Consider the following 20,322-nt stretch of genomic DNA (forward strand, 5'->3'; position numbering starts at 1 on the left):
AATAAATAAATAAATTCAATTTTTTCAAAAAAACCAAACACAAACAAACAAAATTTTACAAAATTCTATTAAGAAATAATATAAAAACATCATTTTAAACTTAATTTTTAAACAAACCCTACAATGCAAAATATTTTGATATTTCACGGCAATCACAAAAACCAATAAGATAAAAAACAGAGGCAGCCGTAATCTAATTATCAGGACCAGATTGAGATTCGTGGGTATCATTTCATATTTCATGTCATGTATCTTGTCAGATCTCATGGTGTCTGCTTATCTAGACTTGCAGGCTTATACACAGCAACTAATCCCCTGTTATTTTGATATATTTTTATGTGAAAAATAATTTTAAAAACTTCTTCCATAGTCTAATCCTAAACACTCCCTCACGCAACCACACTATCGTTGCCCTTCTTCAACCACATGATCGTTTAACATAGAGAGGGATACACGCAAAGGGTGGAGAGGTGTTGATAGATCTTCACTTCGAATTTGTTTCCTCATTAATAACTTAAAAATGGCCGCAACTACTACAACAAACTTTATACCTTACAGTACAAACTCTTCCAAGTGAGCTAAACTCTACTGCCTTGATTAATATCAAAATGGGTCGCGCTGCATAACACATTCATCCTCCACACATTCAGATTTCCGGGGCATCTGCAACGCCAAGATCAGAAATCATGAGTCAAATAGTTTATGAATCAATCTCAGTGCAATTATTTCACATTAAGAATGCACTATAAAAAAAAAAAATCAATTATCCATAGTGTAATGCCAGTCCAAGAAAAAGAATTGTGCGTCCAAGCTTTCACAATTCTTTCTTGTTTGTCGGTTAACATGTATTTTCAATAACATTCAACAATGTGCTGCACTCTTCCATTCTGCACTTTCAGTAAAGAACCACAAGCTGAACTGCAATAAACGCTTTTGTGCATATCCTGGAATAAGACGTCATAGTTAACAAAGGGCATTTTTTGAGATTACTCGAGTGAAGTTACAGTGAGATTGTTCAAAACAGACTCTGCATCAAGCATGATATCTCCCCAGAAGAATTTCACATCTTTGAATGAAAAGATAACATAACAGGAGTGACCAAATAATTTAACAGGAACTGTGCACGTCATATTTTCATAAAGTTTTGATTGGCAGTGCAGTTTCAGACTGGTAATCAGAACACGGCAGAGAACATTTGCTGTTCAACACAAAGAGTCGAGGGAGATATTTATGTTTCATATGACATTTTTTGTTATGTTTCCTGTTGATACGATTTTTGTATTTTCAAAAAAAAAAAAAAAAAAAACTTTTCTTAAATTTTACGATTAGTATAAGCATTTACCTAGGTTGTCTTCACGAGCTATGTTGCTTTCTTCCTGGGGAAGCTGACCATCATCCGCGCCTTTCACTTACAATAAAACCAAGACAACTAGTTAATAAAGCCTGCGCTTCTGGATGAAAATGTTTGCCATTTACCCAATAGTATCAAAACAAAGCTTTAATTTGTGCACATGTGTGGAGCCCTGAAATAAAAGTATGGAAATTAAACTGGACTTACATAGGGTTTGACTTGCAAAGATAACAGTAATCTATAGTATCCAAAAAAATACCTCAATCCTACTTGATAACCAACCTGTTGGCAGGTTTGGGAAGATCACCACAGTGGAATTTGGAGTTGCTTTGACACCTGGAGTTTCTAATTGACATGGAATAGGCCATAGTGCTGGAATTACGTTTGAAGAAGCTTCCTGAGGTGGAGCAAATGGGCTTGCAGCAAGATGCATTATTAATTGTGCCTGTAAACAATCACTTTAGAAAGCCACCGTAATTTATAGACATTGCCAGCATATACGGAAAAGAAAGAGCTTTCATCACCTTATCTCTCGGTACATGATCATAGACGTTTACCTTCCCACAGTAAAAAATTGTCATCTGTCCTGCTGATTCTTTTGCCGCCCCTGTAGTTCTGACATATTAAAAAGTTTTCTCAGCTTGCTGAACTTCAATTACTGGTTTACACAGCTACAAAGAGAGGTGTCATCCAAGAGATGGCCACGTTCCAGATGCATGACAAACTTATTTTCAAAACTTCAGATAGATCTCCGTTATTCATGTTTCCAATGTGCAACAGATACTTCAGTTACACTGATATGAAAGTGAACAATTCCGAAAAAATTCATGTGTGTGTATAAGTATGATAAGCCACCTAACATTACTTTAACAGTGCATAATAATTATTAACATGGAAATCCCTTCAACATACCACACAAGACAACTGAGAAGATCTTCTTAGTCCTAGACAGCACGGGCATTTTCTAAAAGATACATCATTACATCCATAAGCTAGATAATAAATACTCCTACAATGTTGGCAAAAATTTGTCTACAAATTATGTGCAGAAATAATGGCATATGCAGGCCTGCAGATTTTGTAAAAGAGTCAAATCCCTTGCTATTCCAATCAGAAATCAGAATATTCTCTAACTGATATCTCAAACTTCCACACCCCTTATCTTGTGGCAATCACACACATGTTAATTCAGCACCTCTGCTGAAATGGTTGTTAACAAGAACATGACATGCACAGAAGAAGATACCTTAAAAAATGGAAAAACTGATGAAGACGACACCAAGTTCCAATAATTTTCAAACATCAAACCAACTTGAATCATCACGCTTTCAGCTTTAGTTGAAACACAAACATCCATAACATTTTTCCTCTCGACTGTAATAAAAATGAAATAAAACATCCCACGCATAACCAAAAAGAAACAAGCAGAATCGGAGCCAGACAAGTCAATGGCTGAAACACTGTCTTTGACCGACCATCATGGTCCAGAATAATACATGCTCACCCACCCCCAAAAGCTATCACACACTATTCACATTTAGAGTCAAAAGTGCACGCCTTGAAATCACCAACTTGACCAACAAAATCAAAACCAAGTTCACCTACAATAAGGATTAAAAAATTTATTTCGTACTGATACAAAGGCTGTCTTATGCATGTCTAGCATATGCAAAACAAGGAACAACCTTGGAGAAACGGAATCATTTTCGGTGGCAGCGACAAACACCGGAGGCGGAGGATCAGTGGGAACAACGGGATTCGGGGGATCGGGTTGCCGGGACGGTACTAACTCCTCAGCTGACACCAAGATCGGTGCATCGGCACTTTCTCCACTCGCCGAGACAGAGGAATTTGCAGGGGCCTACAAATACATATTATATATTGTAATTAAAATTAAAACTACATTAAAAAAAAAGATAAAATAAAGGTGTCTTTAACTTTTCATTTATAAACTAATGAAATAAAAAAAGGAAGGGTTTGACGGTAGAGAAACGCACACGCGGAGGGTTATCAGGAGGGGGAATGTAGAGTCGTCGCCTTGGAGATTCTGTCTCCGGCGTCGTTTCTAGGAGTGTCTTGAGTGAAATCACTTGCTGTATTGCCTGCGATTTGTTCCACGACGGCCTTCTCATACCTATTTTTTGTACGGTCACCACCACCAACAACAGAGATTAAAAAGACATGAAACGCAAAAACCATGACTCTCTCTACTACTATATTTAAGCTAGAAAGACCTTTTTCTTTGAGGTAACGGCGGCAATCTTCGCGAGTGAGCTGAGAAATGTCATCTTCGGTTAGTTGGTGAAGGGGTTTTTCTAGAGCTGACCGGGAAACTGTCTCTCCCGGTTGCATGTTGCTTGGTTTCTGGTCCGGTGATCGGTTACCGGAGCTTGCAGGGATGGAGAATTTAACGAGATTTTACACTTTTGAGTGGCATTTTGGTGAATCTGTTGTACTTTTAAGGGTGAAAAAGGTTAAAGGGGGGAATGGGCAGGAGAGCGAGAGAGTGCGTGGAGGTTGAGGAGAGGGGGGTCCGTTTGGTCTCGCGGCATCTCACCCTTCCAGCTTTATTTTTAAAGGAGATTTTAATTTTAATTTTAATTTGATTTAATTTATCATTTATTCGTGTGATGGATGGTACTGCAACCCCAGGTCGCCACGTAATATGGTAAGCCTTTTTAACATTGCCCCCACCCATTGCATGCTTACGGCAGTAAAATGTTCCTTTCACTATACTCCGACCATATTTGTTTTTGCGGAAATCTATGATGAATCTTTAATTCATTAAAATTAAAGGGGGAATTATTTTTTATCCACGCACTACGTATTGCTTCTTCTTTTTTCCTTTCCTTTTTTTTTTTAAATTTTTTGTTATTAATTTTATTTTCAATTTTATTTTTATCTATTCTATTTTTTAATATTATAATAATTACAAATTAAATTTTATAATTTATTTATTTTCATTGTATCTTCTTATATGTTTAAAATGATTTACAGGTTTATTATAATAATTTAAGTTATCTTAATTTACAAGTTTGGTAGATTGTATTTTTTTAATATAACTTGATTTTGTTATTGTTTATTTTTTTTATACAATTAAAAAAATAATTTAAAAAAATCATATTATTAAACCTTATAAAATTCATGAACATGTTTAACTGGCTGACATGATTCGTGGGTTTGACGAGTTTAATTATTTTTTTCAATTTCATTTATAGATATTAGGTTAATCGAGAATTTAGTTTCATAATTAGTTTTGTTTTGCTTTCTGTAAAGTTATCACAATTTTAAAAATATCTCAATATTGGGTTGATGTTTGATTTTTCGATCATTTATTTCTAATATTATATAGTTAAATAAAAAATAGTTTCTTAAAAAATAAAATATGATTCCAATGAAGTCTATAACCTGATTCATGAGTTTGGTGTCCTAACCTAAGTTACCCGATTTACAAGTTTGATGGGTTTATCCATCGACTGAATATGTTTTTATTTTTATTTTTTATAAATATTTTTTTAAAAAATTAATTTTTTAGTGTTAAATTGATTAAAAAATAGATTGACTAATTTATTTTTGTTTATTTTTTAAAGTATTATCATAGTCTTAGATAAATATATATTTTATGATTGATATTTATTTTTATGAATATTTATTTTTATTATATTAAAAAATAAAATAGAGTTTATAAAAAAAAGTTATTAGACATAATAAAGACTATGCCTTAATTCACTAATTTGATGTCCTTGCCTAGATTATTTAATTCACAAGTTTGATGGCTTTACCTATCAATTGGATATGCATTTTTTGTTTTTAATTTTAAATTTTTTTAATTATTTTTTATTTCATCATTTAATATTGGATCGGTTAGGAAATAAAATACATGATTTATTTTTTTATAAAATTATCATAACCTCAAATAAATGTATATTTTAAGGTTGATATTCAATTTTACACATATTTGTTTTTATTATATAATTAAATAAAAAAGATTTTATAAAAAAGGTTATTAAATTTAATAGAAAACATGACCCCATTCACGAATTTGACATCTCAACCTAGGTCACCTGATTTATAAGTTTGACAGGGTTTACCCATTGACTAGATATGTATTTTTTGTTTTTTACCTTTTATTTTTTTTATTTTTTATTTCATCCTTCAATATTATATTAGATAGAAAATAAAATACATGGTTTATTTTTGTTTGTTTTTTACAAGGTTATCACATCCTCAAATAAATCAAATTAAAAATTACTTTTCTATCAATTAAGCACGCTTGATTAATTTCTTTAAAAGATGCTGATTACCAAGGGAGTAATGAATAATGGTGTTTAGAAGGTAAATTTATTTTTTCTTAAAAAAAATACATGATAAATTTAAGTGTTTTTCTAGATCAAACCTCGGTAGCAATGTCCCATAGCTTGCAATAACATTTAAAGATTTTAGTGGCCCGACATAAGGAATTAAAGGTCGTGTTAGAGCGAGAAACAAACAAGTTCGATCACAAGTCCGTTTCCCAAAATATACAATAGCCCAAGACACATTTAAAATTGATGCAGGTTAAATATTTTTATAAATAAAAAAATTATATATATATATATAGTTTTTTTATATAGAATTAAATAAATAAAAATTATATGTACTAATAAAGAAAAAACCATAACTAATAACTAAAAATAATAATTAAAAGATAATATATTTAATCTTGAAAGTCGAGATATTTATTTAATTGTATATTGTTAAATTTATTTATTAAAATAATTTTTTTATTCAAGTAAATGATAATAGAAATAAAGATAAAAATTAAGTTAATTGAATATATATAAGGTGAAAAAAATAATATGCAAGACTACCCATATTAAAAGTATTATTTGAATTTTTTTCTAAAAATAAAGTTTATTTATATAAAAAATAAAAAAAATACAAATGAATCAGAAAAACACTTTAAAATTTAAATACACAACAAAAAATAATTATTATTAAAAAAGACTTTTTAAACAAAATGAAAGAGAGAAAGAGGTATTAATCTAAATCTAAATAATAAAAAAAATTAGAAATAAAAGCATTAATTAAAAAATAAAAAAATATTTAGAAAAAAAAGGGTAAATGTCAAGCACTGCTAGGTCTGCCAACCTGTTAGACCCACATGACTGAGCCTATTTTTTCTGCAATTTTCGTTCACCCTTAACTTTTTTAAGAAATAGAATTAAATGATGCATTGTCTATTAGGATAAACAACACGTTGTCTGATTTACCTATTACACCATCGTGGTAGCTGAAAATTAAAATTAAAATTTTTTTATCCAAAAACTTATTTTTCAATCCATTCTTGACCTAAAACATTTTAGGAATTATGATAAACTTATTCATGGTCTCAAAAAAATCAAAAAACCATCCATAAACAAAAAATCAAAATGACTTTATATATGTTTTTTTCATGAACTTTCAAGATAAAAAAACATCTAATATAAATTAATTTCTCTTACCAGATTGAACCATTTTACATAAACATTGATCATTTTGGTAATTTAAATTGGTGTCAATAATTTTTTTTTTATCTTCACCATTAGAATCTGCATGATCTCTCTCTCTCCTCTCTTGATCAAGAATTTAAAAATAAAAAAATAAACTTTTGTACTAAAATGGAGGCATCAAAATCATATAATTTATGTTATTTTTAAAGTTAAAGAATAAAATGTAATTTTTTTGAAATTTCCAGCACGCTATGATATCTTTTTTTTATTGCAGTCTCTATATTTACAATTCCACCCTTGACTAAAAAATTGGATGCAATTAATCTTAAATTATGATCAAATCACCTGAAATAAAACTTTGAATATCAAAATGAATTATTAAAAATGAACAGGGCATCCACGGTGTTTTGTGTGTGCATGAGTAGTGATAGCTCCTGCAGTAAAAACCTCTCGAGTTCTAGATTATAGGTAATTTTGATCAAATCTAAACAAAGAAATTAAACAGATAAAAATCCAAAACCATAAAAAAACTCAAAATCAAGATAGGTAAAATGCAAACCTGAAAGAAAATAAAGGGCCGAAATAACAAGCAATGTGCACCCATAAATCAAACAATAAAGGTTTGGTAAGTGAATATATATAGAGGATCAGGTAATGCTTTGAGTGCCTTGATTCGTTTCTTGATTCGGAGTAGTTTTGTCTCCAGTTGATTGCTTTGTTGAAGGTTGGCCTCCATTTCCTTGATCCTGTAGAGATTTGCGACTTGAAGGTTGATTTAAGTCGTCACTTTTGGGAGAGGAATTAGTGTCCCTTTCAGTAGTAACCACCGCGTACCTACGTTGTGGCACCGTTGCCAATGTAGCCTTTATGAGATCAATGTACAATGGAAACTGTGCTATAGCAAAAAAAGTCACCGGCAGGCAAGTCACTCCATACAGCGGAAAAGCTGCGAACTTCAGTTCATCACTAAGCACGAAGAAATGCCCCGCACAAAAACATAGCAGTATGGCAGCTATGGACACAAACAACGATGTTAAGCCAAGCAAAACTTTTGTTGGCAAATCTTCGCGAAAATCCTTGGCTTCGTACCTTGAAGTTAGTATTGCAAGAAACATGATAACGGAAGTGATTGAGAAGCAGAGAGCCACGAGAGATGAGATAGCAAATACTTTGAATGCAATCTGGTTTTCGAAGACTGGAGTGCCAGTTTTTTCCGCGTTTCCGCCAGGGACGTTGGCTGATGTTGCGAAGGCGACAGTGGCAATGAGGGCTGCCACCACGGAGCAGGATTGGGATGTGTTGGTTAGCCACGCGCCTCCACTTCTAACAAGTTCTTGGTGTGACTTGTTGAATATTTCCTTCGGGGTCTCGCTTCTATCGTTAAGGCGACGAAAGAAGTTTTGTGGCATGGAATTCTTAACATACTGCAAGCAAAGGGCATAAACTAGAGAGTTTAATGCTATTTAAAATGAATTTATTCTCTGAAAACAAAAGCAATTTGATTGGTTGATGCATTAGTGGATCATACTGTAGTTGGGTGAAATTCGCGTAACAGAAAGTGGGTCAATTCATGAGCGTGTTCATGTCTTTATATATATATATATATACATGCTTGTGTCATACCTTATACCATTTGATTTCCCATTGCAATTGTAAAGCAGCTCCTGGAATGCGCCAAGGCTTATAATCTCCAATCGTGGCAGCTGCAAGATGCCTTGCGCTATTTCCATGGTCATCAACCTGGAGAAAGATCCTGTCTAGTTCCTCGTTTTTCTTCCTTTTCTTTAGCAAAAACTGATAAACATGCGGTTGCCTATATTGCACTGCCAACAGCACCACATTCTTCTTATGCGTGTCTATGTCGTGAATCGCGTGAGGAAAATCATGTAAGATTTTCTCCATGATTTCAGTGATGCCATTCCTTGCCGCCATTAATAGGGGTGTCTCTGGCTTTTCCAGTTTAGAAGTAAATGCGGGCTCCCCTGATGATATCAGTGACAGCGCAAGGTTATAGCTCTTTAATATTAACCTGATTCAACATTGTTTCATTCAAGAGCTAATAGTCTTTCATTTTTTATCTACTAAGATCCATATATCATATATGAAGGATAAAATGTAACCTTTCCCACTGCCTCCAAGCTGATTAATTGCATCGGAGTCGGAAAACGCAGACCGTAGCTTGGGGCGGCTCCCTCCACTTATCTCACTGCTCTCGTACTTGTACAACTTATCCTCTCGAAAAAGCTCGTTCAGTACCTGAACAGACCATGTGTGCTTCTCTTTCTTCAGTTGTAACTTTCTCATCTCCATTGATCCTTGAAAATGCAAGAACATGATTGACTAGTACTAGTTTCTCACACGCAATCAATATGGTATTATCTGTACTCATGAAATGATGGAGAGAACCATACCTAATCCAAGAATGACCAACATTGCTTTCGATCCAAGCTTCAATAATTCAACGATAGTATCATAATTTGGAGGAACTAATCTGCCTTCTCTAGATGATTGATCTGCACAAAACATTTATTAATTTCCCACGACCACGTACACACACACACACACACACACATTCTAGAAATTAGTGGGGGGATTATATACCCCTGATCAGGGGTGTAATTAGAAATTTAAAAGCAGGCGTACTGATATTACAAGAAAGTAGAATAACTGATAATTAATTTGGTCTCACTCCAAAAATTGCGATAATTAATTGGGAAACCTGTCAATATATATCCTTATATATTATACCACTCATCAATATACCCTTAACAGAATCAGTCAGTTATAACAATTGTCTATATTATATTTTTGTTTGTATTCTTTAGTATGCCTTTTCAACAATTATTTCAGTTAACATTAAAGGTCAAGCACTCAGCATATGATAGTTTAATAGCACGTTTATTTTTATATTTTACAAGTATTTTTGAAAAAAAATAATTTTTATTAATTTTTTTTATTGTTTTAAATTAGGTTTTTTGTGTGTTTTTAAATCGTTTTGATATGCTAATATTAAAAATAAATTTTAAAAATTAAAAAATATATTATTTTGATACATTTACAAATAAAAAATACATTAAAAACAATCATGTTAAAACACCAAACACCTTCTAAATAACAATTTTCTATATTATATTTTTATTTTTATTATTATTTTATACCTTTTCCGGTTAATATTAATAACATCTAATTGATATTGATAACATGAACCATTTTATCAATATAGAGTCCTTAAATTTTTTAAAAATTTTATTTTGGTCCCATAATCCTTGTTTTAGAGTTTTCTAGCCCTTGTATTTTATTTTGTAAATACAATTTAGATTTTAAATGATTCCATTTCAATTAAGTCACTGCATGTCAAATTGAAGAATATGATTGAGAAATGATGTAATATAACTAATTATACATAAAAGATTAATTCTTCTAATTATTTCTTCAAATTATATATACAATTGGTACAAGAAGATGCCTTTACGTGCTTACCTGGTCCCCAAACTTTCTTCAGCCACGAACTTAATTTCTTGATTGGAGACGGGGAATTGTTAGTATCATAGGGTGCCGGAGATGTAGATGGCAGGAGTTCTCTTTGTCGTTGTATACCTAAAATTTGTTTACAACATTTAAGAGCAAATCGATGTCAAATACTGTGGTAATGTGTATATGGATAAATCCCTATTAATGCCTCCTCCCCTGAGCGCTTTCCATTGTGTAACAAAAAGGGGAGACAAGAAGATGAAATATGGGCAAAACTATGGTTCAATATTCCATTTTTGTTTTAGATTGGATTTAACCCATGGTTGGTCTTTGAAATCTTTTATTGATTTCATTTTTCAATTTAGGCTTTGATTTTTTATTTTTATTGATGAGATTATTATATGTTACTTTATTCTGCTAATTAAATTGGTTTTTTTAGAGAAGTTTATGATTGAGTGCATGTTTGGTGCTGTGGTGTAATATGTTTTTTAAAAATATATTTTACTTGAAAATACATTAAAATATTTTTTTTTACCAACATAATAAACACATCGAAAAACATTTAAAAAACATTAAACCAAGCACACTCTTTAAAAACACTCAAATGCATGTGAAAACATAATATCAAATGAGAACTAAATAATTAACAAACTACATATGTTTAGTGTTCACCGCTAGGTAAAATTTCAAATGAAAATGTCATTCAATAGTCATTGAAAAATTTCTAAAAGAAAAGGTAACACATTAACAAAAAATTATATAAGGGCAATATCAGTAATAGAAAAGAACTAAATAAGATGCCCATACGTTGCCGTATGATCTTATTATTTTTTTTGTAATATTCTAACAAGTAACTTGGTTAAGAGAATGTTGTTTTTTCTTGTGATTTTCTAAGTTGTAACATGACTAAGAGCATGTTAAAGTGCAAATAATGGTGTGTTCATATAAATAATAGTAGAATAACATTTTAAAACAAAACTTAACTAATTTTGCATTCAATAGTAGAGAGAGATTATATACATAACTTATGCACAAACAATAAAAAATATATGTCAAAACTAACATAGCCATGTATTGACATTTCTATGAAGTGTTTAAATGTCACGAAGCAAATTAAAAAAGTTAGAGGATGACAAGTAGTAACAAAAGGTGGAGCATGACTAGTATCTATGGTTTAGCAGCCTATGCAAAATAAATAAACAAGCAGGATCAAAGTTCTTGAATGCAGGAGATGCTAAAAAGTATGTGAGTTAGCAAGTAGAAAACAATAAAAAAGAAGTGTTACAATAGAAAAGGCCTTCTGGGAAGGCAGGTGAAAAATTATGAAGATGGAAGAGCAAATTGATTTTTTTTAAAAGGTAGTCATAAGCTTTTAATGTCTAGAAAAGTAAGCAAAGTTGAGCAAAGTTAGAACACATTATGGTTAACAACAATTTATGTGCAAATTAAAAAAGAAGATTTGCAAAAACATCATAAAAAACACAAATTATGAACCAATTAAAAAATGCAAATGAAAGAGTAATTCTTTACGGGGATAAACAGCAACATAAGTAATATAATAAAGTTGAAAAGGAGATGAACTTAGATACTGGATGGCAGCGAGTCTTGCTACCTTTTTTGCATAAAGAGATTGTTCTTGAATATCATGAGCTAAACTTGGATGTTGATTTCTTTATCGATTACAAGCTTATCAGTATAAGATGCACTAGCTTGGTTATAATAAAGCAAAACAGAAACAACTTGGTGGAAAAAAGGATTATAAATGCAATTAAGAAACCTCAAACAACAATCAAGAATTCAAAGGTAACATGACGGATTCGTGTTTAAATATGTAAACCTATGTTATGCTTTTAAGTCAGTGAATTCAAGTTTTCTTTTAGTTCTAAGAGTAAAGTTACCATAATACTTTGCGGTTTAGATGAGGGAGTTTCTAAAGAAGAAATAGTTGTGATTGTGTGTGGTATGCTTTCTAGTGTAATAAAAATGGCTATTGTTTTGCCAATAAACATGAAAGGTGAGAGTGCATATTAGTATCATTGGTGTTGCTATTGTCAAAGATGTTTGTTTCAATTATATCGCAATGATTGGTCCTGAATCTAAAAGCACCAAAATGCAATTAGAAAATCTAGTTTCTATATAATTTAGCTATCATTGAAGGTGTGAAAATGTTTAGGTCAGTAAATTGCTTATCGTAAACATAGTTGTGTGCAGATGAAGAAAAGACATTCTTATTAAAGATGAAGACTATAAATTTTATTCACTTTGGAATAAACAATATTAAACAACACCACATATATAAGGACATCGACCAACAAACATGTGAAAATGGTATAATATACAAGCATAGGAATGAACATAGTGAAAGCCTAGGACAATAAATACTTAAATGATTAATATTTTTTTTCTAAAAAAGAGGGTGATTGCAACAAAAAGATAAAATTCATAGCAAAAATAGCAATCAAAAGTAAGGAGAAAGAGGAGAGAGACTGAATACTTCCATGTAAACGCAACTAACTAATTCTATCAGCATAATTATACAAACCCCCTAACACCAATGATACAAGATCAAACTATAAAGGAGTAGCATATGAGAAACCTTCCAATAAGTTAAAAGCAACAACAACAAATAACACAAAATAGAACAAGAATGGTGCAGCCTAAGTAAATAAAGAACATAAACCACATAACATAATAAAAAGACACCATATATGAAGGAAACTTATAACTAATGGTAACATAAGAGAAACAAAATGCAGGCAACAAAACAAGAAAAATAAAATTACCAGAACCAAAAGCACAAATGGAAAGCTTAAAAAAAACACTAAAATAATTGGTGTGAAGGCCTTAAATAATACATAAAAATAAGACCACCAACTTTCTCTATCTTAAAATGCTAAAGCAAAATGACCAAACATAACATGCTAAAAAATATATAGTAAAAACTACTAAAACAAACTAGTGTCATGATAAATATTATCCAAAATGAACCTAATTGCAACAGTGCCTATAGAGAAACAACCAACAATCATAACTAACCATAACCAAATAGAATTAGTTGAAAGCAAACAAAACCCAAACTTTGAAAAACACACCAAACCTTACAGAGTGTTACTACATTTAATGCAACATCATTAGCAAGGTCAAAAGCTCTAGAGGATATATACGTTGACTAGGAATTTGGTGATAAAGAGACCACACTTGCAAAATTAATGGAAGAACACACCCAACACCACACATTCCTAAGGATCAACTGCCCAACAATTTTGGTGTTTGAGATTATTATTGACACCACATAGATAAAATGTAAGAATTAACCAACCATGTTAAAAAGGAAAGGGAAAAATAAGAATGGGTCAACGATTAAAAGCCCTAAAAGATGGAAAACTATCCTGAACACGCTTTACCATCAAAGGTTCAAGAGAGAAGAGAAGCTAATCATACACTCAAATACAATGGAGTTAACACAAGAAAAGGAAACCTAACATTGACCCGAACAACAACACCCTTTTTTTTAATCAAATAATGGGGAAAAAAATGCCCATAGAGCAACAAAAACTAAAAAAATAAAATAAAGGTTAAGTAGCAATCAATTGTGACAACCAGCACATCAAGCAATTCACATGTCAAAAGATATGAAGATGAAAAGCTGTCATCTTATCTAATAATCACCTTGTAGCAAGCTATGGACGTGGCCACCAATGTTCAAGAGAAAACCAAACATTTTCAACCCACCATCACTTCACAAATTCAATTGCATCTGCTGCTCCATTAAAATCATTGTACATAAAAAAAGGTGTTATTTAATTTATTGTTACAATCCATAGTGGATCGTATATATATGCACAATAATTTCAATAACAACATTAGTTTTTTCTATTTAAGCAATTCACATGTCAAAAGACATGAGGATGAAAAGGTGTCATCCCATCCAACAATCACCTTGTAGCAAGCTATGGATAAAGCTACCAAAGCTCAAAAGAAAACAAAACATTTTCAACTCACCATTATAACACATATTCAATTGTGTCTATAGCTCCTATTGAAATCACTGCCTATTAGAAATTGTGCAATGCAATCCATTGTTACAATCTATTGTGGATTGTATCCGTGTGCATAGTAATTTCAAGAGCAATTTTAGTTTTTTTTATTAATACAAGATTTGAATAAAATAAATGATATATAAAAGTTTAATTATACTCAAAATATTTTTCTTCCCTTTATGATTCTTTTATGATTCTTTTGGGTATCTAATAAATAAAACACAGTTCAATTTTATGCATTTATTTAGAGGTGTTCGATATTGAGCTTAAACCTGTTTTACTTCAAAATTTGATTTTTATTTGTTCAAATTAGTTTTTTTTTAATATGTTTTTTGTATCATTTTTGTTGATGTTAAAAATAAATTTAAAAAATAAAAAATAATATTTTAATATATTTTAAAGTGAAAAACACTCAAAATATTAATATCTATTACACTTCCAAACACCTTAAAATCAAATAAGCTTAAAACTAGTGTAAAAGTTATGCGGAGTTCGAATTCATTTAAAGGGAGTGTTATAAATGTAAAACCATAAATTATGTGCACGCACATATATGTACCTGCAATGCAAATTAAAGCCTTGTACATCAATGTAAAGAAGTGCAAACATGTCTCATAGTTGTCTGGACATTGATTATTGTTTCTATTTTGGGATGATCGATCTGTAGAGCCAGATTGCTTTCTATAATATTCTCTGCCCATATATTCTTTCTTCTGTAGTCGATCAACAATTGTACCTTTCAAAACATAGCAACATAATAAGATTTTTTTTCTAATATCCTAAGAGAGTTTGCTTATTTTCTTAAAACGAACCGCAGCTTGCTAAGAGCTAATGTCCCTTTTCAGAAAGTGAGCATATATATGAAATTCAAACCTTAAATTTATACTTACAGTGGTATATGATGTTGTAGTAAGGACGAAGGTGGAAGCCACTTTTGAAGGCTGTATGCCTACTCGCTAAACAATGGAGTGGAGATATTCCTCTTTCATTTACCAAGTTAACAAGCTTTGGATCCAGATGAATTATTTGGAATGCTAGATCTGCATACGCATCAATTTTAATTAAGTTCTCGATATGGATCACGTTATTGTATAAAAAACATTCATATGTATGTATGTATATTCACATAAGAATTTCTACCTCTATACTATTACTATTACTATTACTATTATGGTATAATAAGTACTAGATTGGTGTCCCGAGACGTTGCGATCTAGACAAAAAAATTTTAACATGAAAGAAAAAAGATGATTATGTTTTTAAAGAAATAAGAGAAATTCAATAATTAAATTAAATTTTGATTAATTTTATATATAATACAATAAAAAATAAGGCAGCAACAACAAAAAAAATAAAAATAAAACAAAAATATTGTTATGGGCAAAGTTGGGTTGGCACACAAGATCTATGACTTGAACATGAGATATGCCAATATTATGTGTTTATCATGTATCCTAGATTATGAGACTGAGATAATTTCATATAATAATATAACAAGCAGACAACACGTCGCTCATTGTAGCAGACGACGTGTTGTCTACTAGCCTAGATACTAACATATCATACAAACACCAAGAAACTAACATACAACTCATTAAACAAAAAAAAAAAAGAAGCCTAAATCACTAAATCAAATCAGAAAATTACATCCTTAACTTAGATCTAGTTTTCTAGGTTGCATTGAGCCTTAAAACAACTACCATAAGACTTCTCTCATCTAGTAAAACCTGTTGACACCAATTTTAACATATTTTGGTAGTCAGAATTGTCATCAACGAAGATCTCTTTCTTTCTTTGTTGAAATCCAGTGACTTCTCTCTCTTCTCCCATGAAAAAATAATTGAAAAAAATAAAAATAAAATAAAATTTGGTATCAAAATGTATTTTTTTAAAATTAAAGGGACCGATCACCTTTTTTAAAAAAACTAGAGGACTAAAATGTATTTCACAAATAAATTTAAAGCCATAACCTATATGACCCGTGTTTTTCACTTTAATCTAATGTCTTTCAATTAAATATTTCCTAAAACAACATGCAACTGGTGTTAATTTTGACTTAAAATAGTTTAATTGTGAAAAGAAAAAGTTTAATCATCAAAGTAAATTTTTTGTAAAAAGTCAATGCTACGCTTCATGGTTATTTGTGATTATTTGGGAGAGAATAGACAATGATTTTATGCGGATTGAAAACATATAAGCTTTAATTTTTGTTAATATCCGAGTATTCTCACCGAAATATTCTCCAGAGATGGCGACATGGAGAATGGTATCGCCCTTATTCCCTCTGTAATATGAATCGCGGTATCTGTCACGAACATAACCGTGTAAACACAGAAAGGCATCTGTTTTACCCATGGCAGCAGCCAAGAACGATGGGGTCTCATTTTCCATGTCACGTTCGCCTAATATGCAATATTCTTCATACCCGGCTCCTATCTTTTCTGATGAATTCCGAAACTCCTCGTCCGAATAAATTTTACTAGCAAGGCAATCACACAACGAGGCGTTCCCCACAAAAGCAGCCAGATGGAGAGGTGTATATCCCCGTTCATTTTTTACTCGTAGAGCCTTGGCGGCTTCTTCCAAGGACATTAGGCTTACTAGTTGCTCCACTGTTGTTTCTTTGCCACCAATAACTGCTATGTGTAACGCTGTGTCGCCTGAATTGGTGATTTTTGCACAGTGAGCTACTGATTTTCTTGTATAGATCTCAATCACTTTGTCCCATCCATCGCTCATGGCATATACAAACAAGCTCGATCTGGTGGTCTCCTCTAGATAAAGATCCATGAAGCTCGTCTCTACCTTTATGGTTTTAGATTCTTCAGGCGTTGTCTTCTGATTTTCCTGCCACAACCAGAATTAATGCTTACAGAAGCTGAGTTTCAAACTATTTTCACGGTATGGCAAAAAAAGGTCCAACTTTGTTTTCTTTATCAAAATTCTGTTTATATATATAGACACACATAAATACATAAATACATTCGTATGCTGTAATATCGGCTCTGCATTAGACTCCACCGATTATTAAAAAAACTGCAAAATAAATATTTACGCTGTGAATAATGATTGTGCTATATATGTCATGGGTAATGAAATTCTCTCTTAAAAGGCTTAACTCCCACTATCACGTTAAAAAATAAAGATTCGAAGTATAAAAAATAAAAAAATATTTTATTTCAAATAAAAAGTATAAAGAAAAAGAAGTAAAAACTAAAAAAATAAAGTTAAAGAGAAAAATTGTAATAAAGATGCCATGTATGAAATGATAAAAATATCAATTATAATGAGGAATTAAAATTTATAAAAAAACTTGTTTTTTATAAAAAAAATAAAAATAAAAATTTCACCACGGAAATAGTAAGTAAAATCCTTGCAAAATTTACAATTATAAACGAAAACACCATTTTTTGTTATATGTATAATTATCATTTCTATTCGTATCTTTAACTTTATTTTTCTAAACCGCTTGAGAACACGCGAATATAAAAAGACTATCTAGGTAGACGCCAATGCGATCTCCCGAGCCAACAAAAATAACCCGAGAGATCCACTGGGCTAAGGCACCCACAAAGGCCCCTACATGTTTTCTTTGCCCTTGAATGTAAAATACTTGGGGTCTTGGATACCAAAGCGAGGAGATTTTGAGAAAACGGTTTAAATTATAAATTAAAAAAATTAAATTTTTTTTGTATAAAATTATTTTTTATATAAATATTTTTATATTATTTTAATGTGATAATATTAAAAATAATTTTTTAAAAATAAAATAAATATTATTTCAATATATTTTTAAATAAAAATTACTTTGAATACACCACTCAATTACTATAATTTCCATGAGATTGTCCTTCGAGGTGCCTGGATGTGTTGTGAGTTATACCATTGCGACTCTACATAAATGAATAAAAAAGCCTCTATTTTTCTATATCGATGCTCTGCCTGTTTGCTCTGTAGGCCTCGAAGGTCTGTGCAAGTCATGTAGGGACCAAAAGTTTGAAAATTTAAAGCATGAAAAGAACCCAACTACGATCCTAAATTGTTTGAAGATTTAAATTAATGTGCCATTTATTTATATAGTATTATTAGTAAAGGAAAAAAAAGTATTGAACTATTAAATTAATACGTGACAGTGTAGGAGCAAGCAATTACCTTGTCTGAGTAAGTCTTCAACATCTCCCAAAAATCGTGTGCCGTTGCTTCTACTTCCACCATATGTGGCTCTCTGAGTACTTCTCCAATCAGTTCTCCAATCAGTTCCATGTTCGGCTTGTCCGCGTAACGCTTCTGTTAAGAAAAAATAAAATAAAAAATGCTGCACTTATTACTTGACGAGGTTGTATGCGGGAGTATAGAGAGAAAGAGAGAGCAGCACTGGTACTGGTAGAGAGTTTTAGAAACTAAAACGATGAGAGGGATTCAATTAAGAACATTTCCACTTAAGTTGGATGCTTTCGGGGACATTACCTTATCGAATTTTTTTGATATGCGAGTAATTTTCTCAGTGGAGTCGTCAGAAGCAAACACTTTGGCCATTATCTCCACGCCAACTGCTTGATGAATTAACATCCAGGCCTTTGCGTTCTTGTTCTGAGCTTCACGATATCCATCTTTCTCACTATTTTTCCATTTTGCGAGTTCACAGTTATCTTTAGGTCGCTCATACCCCGATAGCACTATATCCCGCAATTGCTGTGAAGTTAATACATCTACCATCTTCTTGCTCCATGCTTCATAGTTCCCCACTTCGAAAACAGGTAGATAAACCGTCTTCTCGTCTTCCACCTCAGGGGTTGCTCTCGAAGAAGATGTAACCACCTCAGGGTTTGAAGAGGCTGCAACCACCCGAGGGGTCGGGTTTGCAGAAGATGTGCCCACCTGATCAGGGGTTGCTCTCGAAGAAGATGTAACCACCAGAGGGTTTGAAGAGGCTGCAACCACCCGAGGGGTCGGGTTTGCAGAAGATGTGCCCACCTGATCAGGGGTTGCTCTCGAAGAAGATGTAACCACCAGAGGGTTTGAAGAGGCTGCAACCACCCGAGGGGTCGGGTTTGCAGAAGATGTACCCACCTGAGGGGCTGGGTTTGAAGAAGATGGATGGATCATGTTTTATTTTCTGGCCAGGTATGGGTGTGTGTTCTCAAGTGGAAATGTAAATGGATTGTTTTGTGGTTCGAGTAAACCATGCAACGATGAATGCCTACAGAGTTAGAGAGTCAAGTGTTGAGATCAGGGACAATAGGGAGGCTATTTATAGACGAGTGGAGGAAGCTTATTCTCTAAATTAACAAAACAATATAATTACATGAATAAGATTTTTCATGCTCGACTAATATAGTATGGATTAGACAAATCATAGCAACCACTCACAATTGTTATTATTCTTCTCACTAGTAATCATGAGAAGTGAAATTTAATATTAGCTGTTTGTTTGTAAATTATTTTATCTTCCAAGAAGTTAATTTCCCTCCATCTAACTAGGTGGCCCAATCTCTTTAATTTGTCAGAAAAAAGCACCATCATATATATACTTGTATGAGGGCTTCAAGTTTCCTAAAGTTCCTCCCGTGAATCGCTTTTCGATCTCAAGGTTAATTTCCAACAGCAGTGGTATAACTCAAGTCCCTGGCTTTTCCAAAATAGACCAATGAGGTGTGCTCAAAGGGACATTTCGCTTTTATAAAAGGAAGCAAATAATATATATATGAGATCCCTGGCTTTTACTGTTACATTACTGGTGCTAACCCATTAGTACGTGTTGTTCCCCCCTTTTTTTATTCAAAGGAGACAGAGAGCTTTCACTTTCTTGTTGTTTCCCCTTTGTATGTTCCTTCAGATGAAATTCTCTGTGACGATAGAAATTTAATTGTTAAATAATTGTTGGGAAATTTACTCTTGTTACAACTCTTAAAAGAGAAAAGCCAAGAAATGAACTAAATAATTTAACCCCACTTTTTTTTTCTTAATATATATATATATATATATATAT

The 20,322-nt window shown here is 32.0% G+C and overlaps 3 protein-coding genes across 7 annotated transcripts; all 3 read right to left on the reverse strand.

Annotated features, from left to right (window-relative positions):
* Positions 1-209: 209 nt before the first annotated feature.
* LOC105116562 (protein TIFY 4B-like) lies at positions 210-3,912 on the reverse strand. 5 transcript variants are annotated; one of them, XM_011013980.1, is made up of 7 exons: positions 3,586-3,912; positions 3,349-3,485; positions 3,037-3,212; positions 1,909-1,966; positions 1,634-1,796; positions 1,343-1,408; positions 210-663 (listed from the first exon to the last, which is right to left on the reverse strand). In XM_011013980.1, exons 1-7 carry the CDS (start codon positions 3,701-3,703, stop codon positions 647-649), a joined length of 735 nt encoding a protein of 244 aa, XP_011012282.1. In that variant the 5' UTR covers positions 3,704-3,912; the 3' UTR covers positions 210-646. The 5 variants fall into 5 exon arrangements, with proteins under 5 accessions (XP_011012282.1, XP_011012280.1, XP_011012279.1 ...); XM_011013978.1 differs by having other exon boundaries at positions 1,343-1,402; positions 1,876-1,966; positions 3,586-3,911; XM_011013977.1 differs by having other exon boundaries at positions 1,876-1,966; positions 3,586-3,911.
* Positions 3,913-7,378: 3,466 nt separating this feature from the next.
* LOC105116564 (ankyrin repeat-containing protein At3g12360-like) lies at positions 7,379-9,348 on the reverse strand. The gene is made up of 4 exons (XM_011013984.1): positions 9,234-9,348; positions 8,943-9,137; positions 8,446-8,804; positions 7,379-8,246 (listed from the first exon to the last, which is right to left on the reverse strand). The coding sequence occupies exons 1-4, from the start codon at positions 9,346-9,348 to the stop codon at positions 7,470-7,472; spliced, it is 1,446 nt and encodes a 481-aa protein (XP_011012286.1). The 3' UTR covers positions 7,379-7,469.
* An 813-nt stretch (positions 9,349-10,161) lies between these two features.
* On the reverse strand, positions 10,162-19,607 carry LOC105116565 (uncharacterized). The gene is made up of 8 exons (XM_011013985.1): positions 18,801-19,607; positions 18,486-18,620; positions 17,404-17,407; positions 16,565-17,182; positions 15,224-15,373; positions 14,893-15,069; positions 10,303-10,419; positions 10,162-10,169 (listed from the first exon to the last, which is right to left on the reverse strand). The coding sequence occupies exons 1-8, from the start codon at positions 19,437-19,439 to the stop codon at positions 10,162-10,164; spliced, it is 1,848 nt and encodes a 615-aa protein (XP_011012287.1). The 5' UTR covers positions 19,440-19,607.
* Between the last annotated feature and the right edge of the window lie 715 nt (positions 19,608-20,322).

The sequence above is a fragment of the Populus euphratica genome, unplaced genomic scaffold, assembly GCF_000495115.2.
Source record: "Populus euphratica unplaced genomic scaffold, PopEup_1.0 scaffold988.1, whole genome shotgun sequence".
NCBI lineage: Eukaryota > Viridiplantae > Streptophyta > Magnoliopsida > Malpighiales > Salicaceae > Populus > Populus euphratica.